We start from the raw sequence: 12488 nt of genomic DNA, 5'->3' as shown, positions 1-12488 counted from the left end.
TATTATTTTGGAGATTGTTAAAAGAATTAAAAATTCGTATTGAGTTCTTGCCCCAAAACAGTATCAGATGAAAAAAAAACGAAATATCATTGTTGCAAAAGTTTCAAGTAAATCATCTATTTTTGATCCATGTAAATAAAATAATAATCTATTTTACTGTTTTGTTTTATAAAATCAACACCTGCCATGGTTAGGTTAGGTTAGGTTATTTAATTACGGCAAAGCCTCGAGGGCTGCCGTAATTAAATAACCTAACCTAATTACGGCAAAGCCTCGAGGGGAGGGATGCCTTCGTGGAGGGCTTTCTAAGGGAAACTGGCTCGTATACACGTTACACATGGGGAAAACCACGAAAACACCCATGCAGCCAGCCCGTTCGCGGGATTCGAACCTCGGACCGAACTACCAAACACCTGCTATGAAGTGAGGTGATTATTGAACTTATTTTTCTCTCCCAAGTTCTTCCGGCATGGAATGCGTGCTCCTGATTTTTTGTATCCATCGGATCCGAATCCAGAAGCTGTGTGGGAAGAAGGACTTGGTAGACTTACACAGGTAAACTATCGCAGGTTTTAAGCAGATGAAAACAGAACGTGAAAGGAAAGATTAATTTATATCTAATCATAAAAGCAGGAACTATAATCAAGTAAGCTGACGCATCTAATTAAGATAATAATATAGCATGGACGAAAGGAGCTGCAACCGCCCCCCCCCCGCCAACGAAACTGAGTTTCAGCTTTCTAAATAGAATACAATTACAAAAACATTGGATATGCCTTCCTCCCCCGGAAAGTAAATCTTAGTTATAGAAGTGCGATATTTCTAATCTATTACTGAATCATAAGCAACCTCAACAGATAATAGCAGTTTCATTCTTTCCTTAAAATCGAGCTTCGAGCAGCTATTTAAAAGGTCTTAGGGATAATATGGCAGAGAAATTGATATTGCATGCACATGCAGGATGTAAAGGCTGCAGTTTGTTCGAAATACCAATGCTACTAATCCAATTTGGGGAAATTTTGCTAGATATATTGATATATTTGATTAATTATTTGATAGATATATGACTGACAAAATTTTTCTTACTGAAGTAAATGCTTTCTTAGTTTGAAGTCTTCGATGTGCTTATATTTCGCCAGCAATTAGTGTAACAGAATTAGAAATCGAGAGCAATTAGTGTAACAGAATTAGTAACTAGTTAATGATGTTGACGGTAGGCTTACTTCGTTTTATGTTTATTGCATCAGTTTGCAATTTCGATGATTTCCGCATTACATCAGCATAACTTCGATGACTTCAATGGGCTCAATAATATTGGATCCTTACTTATTTCATTGCTCTTTCTTTTTTCTGTTTATATAATCTCTTTTTTATTCCTGTTCTGTGTATAAAATATCTCTTAGATTCAGAATGTATTATACTGCTGTTTATAATGTAGTCGATTGCATTTAATTAGGACGCGTTGGAATTGATCTGTTTTGCCTACCTTAGCGGCTGCCCCAATTAACGAACTGATAATAAATTGTAAAACAAAATATATAACACGTATGTAAAAATATATTAATTACATACATATTTCCGTGAGTTAATCAATTAAAATAGAGAAAATATTTGTACTATAAACTGTGCAGAAAAGATAATTCATACATCATAACTTTCGCAATTTCAAATTTTATTTCTGCAAAAATACATCTAGTATAACAGTTTATCTTTCACGTATGAAAGTTTGAAGTTTTACAATCACACATCACAAATCAACACATATATTGATCATATCAGATGTACGGCTTCTTTCATTACCTTCTGGACAGAATAAGACTGTAAATTTATTTTGACTCTCGAGTATTCACAAGTACACATAGGTCATCATCCTCATTATCGCTTTCTTCGTCAAAGATTGATGCTTGGATTTTGTTCAACAATTACATCCTCAATTTTATTTTTGTCTTAATATGCCATACTGTTAATTCTTAATGTTATAAATTCTTCATTATTCATGGTATCAGGACTACTATTTCTTTTAATCTGTTTGGCGAACATGTGGGTGTCCTGAGTAGAACAGTGAGTTTACTTTAAACCATGTCCTTTGAAATTGTAGAAGAGATGACAAAGAAGGGAAGGGTTGAATTACCTTTATTCTTCACAGCTTACAGCCGCTCCGGCACTTTCGGTATACAAAGACCAGAACTTGTAGTCTGAACGTAAAAATAAGAACTACAAACTAACTGCATTTAAATGAGAGCTAAACCCAAATACTTTACAGAGGCTAATAACACTAAGATTGTCCTTTTAGATCTTTACGTATGTAGCATACAGAATGCGGGAAAAAGTACAATACGTCTTCAATATCAAGAGGACTAAACCTCTGGCTTTAAAGGAGGCCAGCAACAGACTGAAAAGCGCGCGTGAAATAAAGGTGGCGAGAAATCACTCTCTCTCTCTCTCTCTTTGGCTAAAAGCCACAACTTAAATACTTAACGTTTGCACACTCAATTTGCATACTAAAACTAATCGCGTTTATTCTGGCCGGAAGTGGAAAGTAAGAGGGGACAGTAAAGTTTTAAAATAAAATAAAAGTAAAACTTAAAATCCTTATAATGGTAGGAACTTGTCGTATGCTTTGACATTCCTCAGTATCAAAACTTCAGGAATCTCCAGAGATTTTTAAATCTCTGGAGATAACAAAACCGTTTTGTATTGACAAACAGTTCGTATTGACAAAACGACAAAACAGTTTTGTATTGAGCTGTTTTTTATGCCTAGCAACTTATCAGCAATAAACTGCATTGTTTTCAAAATGAAACATTTTTGCAGTGACTGCTCTGGCTTTGATGATCATGTTAATAGGGTTTCATCAAAGAACTCCAGTGTGTAATTAAACAATTTCTCTCGATACAGCGTCTTTAAATTTGTTATTATGACCATGTCCATTGGTTGAACTATGGATGTTGTATTAGGAGGATGAAATCCCAGCCATACATTTTTTAGATGATCTAAATGAGCGCAATTGTCGATAAGTAAAATCATTTTCTTTTGCTTATGTCGTAATTCTATTTTTCCCAACTCATAAGTAGACTTCAAAAACGTTCAAAAGTCATGCACGCATTATTACTGGAATGGAGCTATACTTGGTACTCCCTATAACGGCTTGGCTTCCATGACTCAGTATCTGGCTTCGAATTTTATCCAACAAAGCTATTTTACTTTACAGTGGAAAATAATTTCTTAGCATTTTGGCAAGGATTTACAAATTTTGAATAAAATCGTGAGTGCAATAAATCAATGCTATGTATGGTATATAATAGGATAGACAGATAGGTAAATGATTCACATCAAGTTAGTATTTTGAAAAATTAAGTGTACACCGTGATGAGGTATTTTTTAAAAATCCCTAAAAATATGTCAAAAAAATTTTTAATTCTTTTTTTGTTGTTTCCCTAATTATACGAGATGTTTTCCCAAACAAGCGTTTAAATTAGGTATTTAGTTTGGTTTTTGTTCTTTGAGATTTGGACCCAGATAAGTTTCAAATAACATAAGGCCTAAGATATTTCTAGTACTTTTTGCTTATTGAAACTAATTGAGGGCCACATAAGAATACAGATAATACAGTAATCAATTACATTTATTCAATTACAATATCTATTACTGTAATACGGGTACCGGGCCAAAATGTCGCCGAATGGTCGCCACATTACGTAGAGCCGAATTCTGTTACAGAAAAGGTTTACCAAAACTGTTGCCAGCTTAGCGATAATTCGCTAATTTAGCGAGATAGTTATGCACCTTAATGTAAAATAGACTTGCTCCTGTAATCTTGTTTTTCCAGCAGAGCTTAGTCGCTTTCAAGCAATTCATGTTACATTATGCAAAAAATACCACTATTTCACATAAAATGTTATTAAAATTATACATATATATATACACATATATGTATATAAAGTAAGAAATTAGAACTATGTTTCACGAAGACCAAACTTTTTTTAAACTTATAATTAATAAATTTTAAATAATCCTATAAATGCAACAAAGAATGTAATAAATGTAAAAACCAAAGCTTTTAAACAAGCAATACCCCAATTCAATTTTTTTAATGAAATTTAAAGAAAAAAGAACATAACAGAAGAGGAATTCAGTCAACTTCAATGCCATTTCATCAGGGAGCAGGAACATTGAAATCAATTGAAATCCCTCTTCCAAAAAATCCTTGCTTTTCTGTATCCAGAATTAGCCGATGAACCATTTCAATGTATTTTGATTATAATAGATCACCCGAAAATTCTGGCCCTTCCTCTAAGCAAGGGAAAAACAAAATAAATTCTAATTAGAATCTTGTACCTTAAATAAAGAGAATTCTATTTTGTTTATAACTCACTACAGTCGCGATATTCCTAGGAGTTTTAATTAAGTCTTTTCACCTAAGTTTTATAATTTCACTAAAATTTAATTTTTTTGGGGTTATATTGTTCCGAATTTTATATTTAGTTTGCTATTTTTAGTAGAATGATAATTAAAATTGTTTTATATCCCCGTGCAATGCAGTACGAGATTTATTTTAAGAGACAGCTATGTCGGAAAAGTAAAAATACAGAAGCACGCGAATTTAACATTTAATAAACAGATATCTCGTAATTCTACTCTTTTGCTTTCCAGAAACCTCGAGAAAATACCAGAATGTTTTCGTGAATGATAAGAATGTTTATAAAAGCCAGAACAAAACATCTCAGTTCAGTTGTTATTAGTTGTTTACTAAGTTGCTGATTATAGCGAATTCGCGGTGAGATCGGAGTCTCTGTGTTTGAATTGTGTTCTATTTAACGTTTTAGTAGTTTAAAATATAACTACTATGTGATATTGTGATATTTTACGAATATCTGTGAGGAACAATTTCAGCATTTTGTTTTATTTCTTGTGATAAGAATAAATTTTATTAACTTTTCATTAGACTTGGGCATTCAATCTATTACGAACCCTTACGCACGCGACACTTTTTGGTGTCAGAAGTGGTATTTGAATGCCAGTCACAAGAGCGATGAAAGAACAGTTGAGGCAGATGATGACTGCATTTACTGCATTCCAAGAAAAGATGGAAGGGGTCGTCAACGCAGGTAAAGAGAAGATGAAATCTCGCCAAGATTCAGTTAAAGAAAGACGGAAGCTGGCCAAGTATCTGCTAAAGAAAGATGAAAGCTGGTCAAGTAATTTTTAAAGCTGTGATGAAAGCTAAGAAAGATTGAAGCAGGGCAAGAGGGAATGAAAAGCGAAATTACATGCATAATAGAAAACAAATTTGAAGGTATGGAAGACAGAATTGACATGGTTGAAAACAGAATTGGAGAAATCTAAGAAAGATTTTCTGCGTTCAACAATGAATCGAACAACAAATTAAAGAAAAGGTGAAGAATAAAGATAGCTAAGTTTAGCTTACCTTTTGTGCACTCAGCAGCGCAGTGAAATCTCCGAAACTTAAGTTGATGTTATGACGAATATATCCATTAATAATACGATGCAGATTTAAACATTAATAACATATTTATTCTACTGCAACTAAGCAAGCTTTCACATTAAGAAAAATATTAGAGTCACTAAGGATTTTAAGTTCGTCTGGAAAGTCCTTCACAATGACTTCCACCGGAATCTCTCTATTTGGGTAGTCGTCGTATCTCAGGAACAGAGGGCCTTTCCACCACATATCATTTTGTAGAAGTTTACTGGGATCCAAGCCTCGGGATATAAGGTCACTCGAATTCTCCTTTGAAGACACATGACGCCATTGATGACCATTAGTCAACTCTTGAATTGTTGCCACTCGATTTGCAACAAATGTCTTCAACTGGAAAGGCTCCTTTTGTATCCATGAAAGCACGATCATGGAGTCACTCCACAGATAAACTTTGTTCACAGGAATCTCTAATGCAGATATTACTCTAACCATCAACCTTGCAAGTAGGACTGCCGCACATAGCTCCAGTCTCGGAATAGTAACTCGTTTAATAGGCGAGACTCTGGATTTACTCGTCACTAGTCTTGTCTTCACTTCTCCATCTCTCGAACGGCACTTGCAGTATATGGTTGCTCCGTATGCTACCTCAGAGGCATCTGCAAATCCATGAAGTTCCACATAATCTACTTCTGCAATAAGAATAAACCTTTCAATTTCTATTTTACTTAAAACTTCCAGTTCAGTAGAGAACTTCTTCCACTCATCAGCTTCCTTTTTTGGTAGTGATTCATCCCAATTCAGCTTTAACAACCACAATCGTTGGAGGAATATTTTGGCTTTACTTATGATTGGCCCTAGTAAACCAATCGGGTCAAACAATCTTGCAATTGTGGACAATATCTGTCGTTTGGTAACAACTAACTATGTCATTATCGAGTTTCACTCTAAAACAGAAACAGTCTCTTCTAGACCTCCAAGACACTCAAAGTGTTGTAGATTCTGCTTCATTAGGAAAGGAATAGGAGTGATCTTCTTCCGCAAGTTCAGCACCACTTGTGCAGTGTCATTTCTGCACTCTTCAGTATTGCAGTTAACTGAGATTTAAGTTCCTTAGCTGTACTCAAAGATTCCGCTCCACTAAGCACATCATCCATATAAAAGTTTTTAAGTAAGACTGGCGCAGCTAATGGAAATTTCGGACCTTCATCAATCGACAAATGTTTAAGAGTTCTCATAGCTAAGTATGGCGCACTAACTGTACCGTAAGTCACAGTATTAAGCTCGTAGATTTTCACAGGTGCATCATTTTCTTTTTTCCACAGGATTCGCTGCAAGCATCTCTGTTCAGGGTTAATTTTAATCATTCTATACATTCTTCTAATATCCGCCGTAAATGCGAATAGGTACTTTCTAAATCTAAGCATGATTGAAAAGAGATCATCTTGAATAACCCCTCCATTACGTTGTAAAGAATTTAGCGAAATTCCATTTGATGTTAAACATGATGCATTAAACACTGTTCTCAATTTAGTTGTTGTTTTTTGAGGTCGGTATATCCCATGATGTGGCATATAGTACACTACCCTAGGCTCATTTTTCTCTTTAACCTCAGTCATATGCCCAAGCTCTTCATATTCCTTTAAAAAATCCTGATACAGACTCAAATATTCAGGGTCTTTAACTAATCTTTTCCATAGGGAATTTAATCTCTCAAGGGCAACATCCTTTGAATTTCCTAAGCAAATAGGATCTTCCTTTAGTGGCATTGTTACAATGTATCTCCCTTCTTCATCCCGCTTATGAGTTTGCACATAATGTTCTTCACATATTGCTGTTTCTTTATTTTTTGGAATGGCTATTTCAACATTCTCTATTTCCCAAAATTTTCTCATTGTTTGTTCTAAGTCATTAGATGTTTTCATTAACCCACAATGTACGCGGCTCTGTTCTGATGTAACGCTTCCCGACACTATAAACCCGAACACGCTGTTTTGTAAAATAAGACTCGAGTTTTCATAGCGAATTTGTTCAGATTTTAATATCTCAAAGAAAACCTCAGCTCCTAAAAGCATCTCTATACGTTCTGGAACATTAAAATTTTTATCAGCTAATTTTATGTTACAAAAATCCTGCATTTTAATATCAATTTTCCTTGAAATTCCTTGACGGAATCAAATCTTGCGTGATTTTTGGTACTACTAATAAGTCTAAATGTCTCACGTAACTTTTATCTTTATTGCTAATGCATGCCGAAACTTTTTTCCGAATTGTAAACAAGGAATCATTTAATCCGGAAATCGCAATGTTTACCTTCTCATAATCAAAGTTGAATTTATTCGCACAGTCTCTGCTTATAAACGATGAAGTACTGCCGCCATCAAGTAATGTTTTGACTGTATGTAGCTTACCCATACCATCACTAATAAAGCAAATAGCCGTGCTCAGAAGAACACTTTTTTTGGATCTGTTTACACTAGTCGCTGTAAGTAGAGTATTACCGCTGTTAGGCAGAAAGTCTGGCGCTAGGGGGGAAAGCACACTGGAACTACTCGCTGTTTCGTTTTTATTTTTTTCCTTCTCTTTCGATAATTTATTTTCTACTGGAAAATGCAGTGTCATGTGGTGTCTTTTCCCACAAACGGAACACGAAAACTTTGATTTGCAGTTTTTGACGGAATGGTTTAATGCTAGGCAATTAAAGCATAATTTATGACTTTTGATGATTTCAACCCGATCATTCACCGGTTGTCTCAAGAAATTTGGGCATTTTGCCAAAAAATGATTTTCCTCACAAAGAACACACTTTAAGCCTTTTACATCGGCAAGGAATACCTTTGAAACATTTTTCGACGTTTTGTAATTGCTGCGAGATTTTTGAAAACTGTGCACACTTGCGGCAAGGGACTTTCCGCGAGATGTGAAAAATAAATCTGCTTCCTTTGCCATTTGTTGAGGCGGAAACCAACTTTCAGCTTGCCTTATAGAAATATGGGTTGACGTTTCTCGATCTAATGTTTCAAAAAATTTGTATGATATTATTAACTGCTTCAGAGTTTCAAAATCAAACACTTTCCTCAATTTTAAGTAATATTCGAAATTTGTGGTTAATCGCGACACGAACTGCACATGGGACTCATTTAGGCGTTGAGCCTTTTTAAAATTTTCTAAAACAATTTGTGGTGTAGGTTCGAATTCTTTTAGAATAATAGCTTTTACTTTTTCATAGTCACTTAGCTCCTCATCTCTAATATACACGATAATGTTCGAAGCCCGTTCCCCTAACACGTTTAACAATATTTCCGCTTTAGATTTCTCAGGCACATTTTTTGTCGCGAAAGCTCTTTCTAAAGACGAGAAAAAATAACTCCAGTTTTCAGGTTTACTCGGAACCTTCAATGTTAATGTTCTTATACTTTTAATAAGGGAATCTAAGGAATCGGAACTTTCTCCTTTACTTTCGTTTTGATCATTATTAACAATTTTTGTTTCAGCTCGCAATCGAGCAATTTCCAGTTCTGTTTTACATCTCTCTAATTTAATTTGTTCTAACTGTAATACTTTAGCTTCTTCAGATTTACGATGCTCTACTATGGAATTACCCAACTCTATTACCGAATTTGGATCGGATTTAAAAGCTTCACTACTTTTAATCGCTAAATTTAAATCTGTAACAGTTATCTTTTCACTTAACTCTATATTCAGTTCTAAAGCCAATAGCTTTAAGTGCACCTTTTATCAACATTGTACTCTTAATGAAATAACAGAAGATAATAAGTAATTCTTCTGAATTACTTAAACACAATATATAAATACTATAAATTTTCTCAAAACTCTTACACAGTATCTCAAAATAACAAAATGGCACTTTATTCTTAAATCGAAACTGCTGACTTACTTGTTACTTGTATATAACTCATAATCCATAGATCTCTGGCCCATGACGGACCACGATGTTTTGCACAGGCCCTACACTATAATTCAATAAACTCAGGAACAATGGACTGTATTATATCTCACTTTAAATCTCATTAATTTACATCGTTCATGGCCACTCGAAGCCACGAATTCTCTCACACGCTCTTAGCTCACAATCTCATGTCACAAACTCCAAGAGCTCAAGACGCATGCGCCGACGCTAGTAATGAAATGCGCGCGCAGGCGCAACACGACCCTTTGGGCGTAATATCAAATCTAAAAGCTTTCAGATTTTATTTTTTAAAATTATTATATAATTTTAAAACCGCACAAAAAAAAAGAGACCTGAGTATATATAGGGGCAAAAGCTAATCATTTACCTATTAAAAATTATATTATGTATTCACTTTCAGAATTTGTTTTTATTTTGACCAATTAAAATTTAGTTTATTTAGAAAATTTCATACCGTAGCGTACTGTAGTGAGTACTTTTTAGTCGAAGCCAGTCATATACCGAGTATTTCTATATCAGGGATTAAAATACACGTAAAATAACTGTGTTCGTAGTAATCTTCCAGGACACGCATGTAAAAGGCATTTACCGTTATGAAAAAAAATTTATTCTTTCATAATCGTAAATGACAAAACCTATATTACTATTTTTTCGAAATAAAGCAATTATTTTCAGTAAGTTACATAATTATAAGAACACATAATCGTCGCATTATGATATTTTAAAAATTTATTTCTGTTATCTTTCATTTTTGAAATATTCGAGATTTTTGAAGAGATGCTTATGCACTGAATTGTCTTTTTTAGCTTGGTAAATATCAGAGCTATGCGCTGGGACGGCTACTACGTTGGAGGTATGAGGACTTCATATCATCACATCCAGAGGAGGTAAAATAATTTCAAATTCCAGTTTAACATGAATGGCAGTTTGTAAAAATAATAATCACGGCTGTAATGTACTGTAATAGCTGTGTAGAATGCAGAAAGTTATTTGGATATACAGAGTGATCATAAAAAAACTTCTCCAATATATGAACTCCTAGCGGCCTATCCGCTCAACCAACCATAATGAAACTTCAGATATTGTTATTTGAAGGCTCAAGATTGTGATGATTTAAAACAATAGAGCTTTCTAAGTCGCGGTTATGGCTACAGTGAAAAAATTTCTAAATTTTCCAATGGCAACACTCTGAACGTAAAATCTCGCTAATGCCAAATTATGTTTCATAAATGAGTTCGTTTTCAATAGTTACTTTAAGTAATTAATATCGTCATTTTCCTACTTCAGAATCTAAATATCTATCTACATTTAAATCTACCTTGAATCTAAGTTATAGTTGAACTTCAAATATGTCGGCAAAACCAGTCTTTTGTGAATTTAATATTAAGGTGTAGATATAAAGTTAATATTAAAGCCAAATATAAATTTTTCAAAAAGATATTCTGAACATACAGTTTCGCTCGAGAGAAAGCTTAAAATTTTAAATAAATTAGTAAAGTTTGAAACTCTTATGTCAAAAATCACACTAACATTTTTCATACCATTATTTGTGATAAAAATTGCTGAGCTTCACTTCCAATGCGAAATTATCGGTCCCTTAAAATCTTATCTTTTAATGCAGTAGTTAGAACATTAATTGAAATTAGTCTTTTAAAGTGTGTAGAGACATTAGGTATTTTTTTTTTGAAGCAAGAGAGATTGGAAAATTAGCAACGGCTTCACCGGGAATCGAACCGCGGACCTCTCTATTACGAGCTGAGTGTGCTGATCACTACACCACGAAGGCTCGTTAAGAAGGCGGGAGGAATACATTATAAGTATCTTCTTCTTCTTCTTCTTCTTTTTTTTTTTTTTTTTTTTTAATGATACAGTTTTAAGTATATTTTTGAAGACTACTTTTTTTCCTCTTTTCCTAGGTGGAAGTGTTAAGCAGCGAAAAGAATCGCTGTATGCTCAGCGCTCTCTGTCACGTGGCTTCGTTATATCTTCCTAATCAAAACTGGGAATTCTTACCAAATTTTCCATGGCAGCCAATACCAGTAAAGTACAGGGCTGTAGGAACTGATAAAGTAAGCTGATCTTTTGATTTCAATAAGTATTGCTCAAAGGATTTTTGTTGCAAAGCGTTCATTTTATGTTACTACATGTATTTAACATCAAGTTCATACGAATTTTTAGCTGGATATACAGCACTAACTTTAAGTGATATTATATATACAGGGTGTCCTTTAAATGTTGCGACAAACTTCTGGGGGAGGTAGAGCACATCCTAAGAATTAAGAATTACATAGGAACCCCTACCTAAAAACGGCATTGTAGTCGCCAGGTGTTGTTGTACAGGAGAGTGCTAGTGGAAAGTGAGGATTGTCTCATTCGAGTGGTAGACCCCATACGAAAAGCATGGAACGCTATACGAGCGGAGAGCTTGTGAACATGTGTTTCCAATATGATGGAGCGCCTGCTCATTTTGGACTGGATGCTTGTAGCGATTTGAAGAGATCATTTCCGTATCGACGGTTTGGGCGTGGTGGACCGATTCTCTGGCCCTCACGCCGAACGGATTTATTGAGCCTTTATTTCTTTTTGTGGGACACCATCAAAAGTGTCGTGTATCACGATCCTGTTGTGTCTGAAATGAATCTCGTGGCAAGATTCGCCTGCGCAGCTTCTACAATCAAAGAGACTCCCGGTTTGTTTGAACATGTCTGGCAATCAATGGTCCGTCGGTGCCCGGAATCTTTGGCGTCTAATGGGGCTAACTTAGGGCATCTGTTGTATCATTCAAGCTGTAGTACCCCATTTGTATTCATGTCCAATAAATGTTTCAAATTAATCACTCTCTTGTTTCCTTTCCCATCTTGTACCTCCAGTACCACTTAACCCTGACATTTCCGGGCAATGGGTTCCTATGCAATTCTTAATCCTTATGACTTGCTCTACCTCCCCCAGAAGTTTATGGCAACATTTATGGGACACCCTGTACATTCAGCTAAAGTATGATCGTCTACAAAGGTAAAAAAGTAAGGCTATATGAAAAATGATACTACATTCGTGTTAATCAGATTATACTTATCAAAAGATATAACGTTCTAAGAACCATTTAAGGATTTAAGGATT

At 34.7% G+C, this 12488-nt stretch overlaps 1 protein-coding gene across 1 annotated transcript in view; it reads left to right on the top strand.

Annotated features, from left to right (window-relative positions):
- LOC118197062 (prostatic acid phosphatase-like) overlaps nucleotides 1-12488 on the top strand; it is a 72320-nt gene that overhangs the window by 13303 nt on the left and 46529 nt on the right. Inside the window, exons 2-3 of the mRNA XM_085811332.1 lie at nucleotides 10178-10258; nucleotides 11288-11440. Of these exons, the coding sequence (XP_085667458.1) occupies nucleotides 10178-10258; nucleotides 11288-11440 (234 nt within the window). The remainder of the gene's footprint in view (nucleotides 1-10177; nucleotides 10259-11287; nucleotides 11441-12488) is intronic.

This window comes from Stegodyphus dumicola, chromosome 2 (genome assembly GCF_044657685.1).
Source record: "Stegodyphus dumicola isolate Sdum_Otavi_A_Nest chromosome 2, ASM4465768v1".
Classification (NCBI taxonomy): domain Eukaryota; kingdom Metazoa; phylum Arthropoda; class Arachnida; order Araneae; family Eresidae; genus Stegodyphus; species Stegodyphus dumicola.
This window is presented reverse-complemented; position numbering and strand designations above follow the sequence as displayed.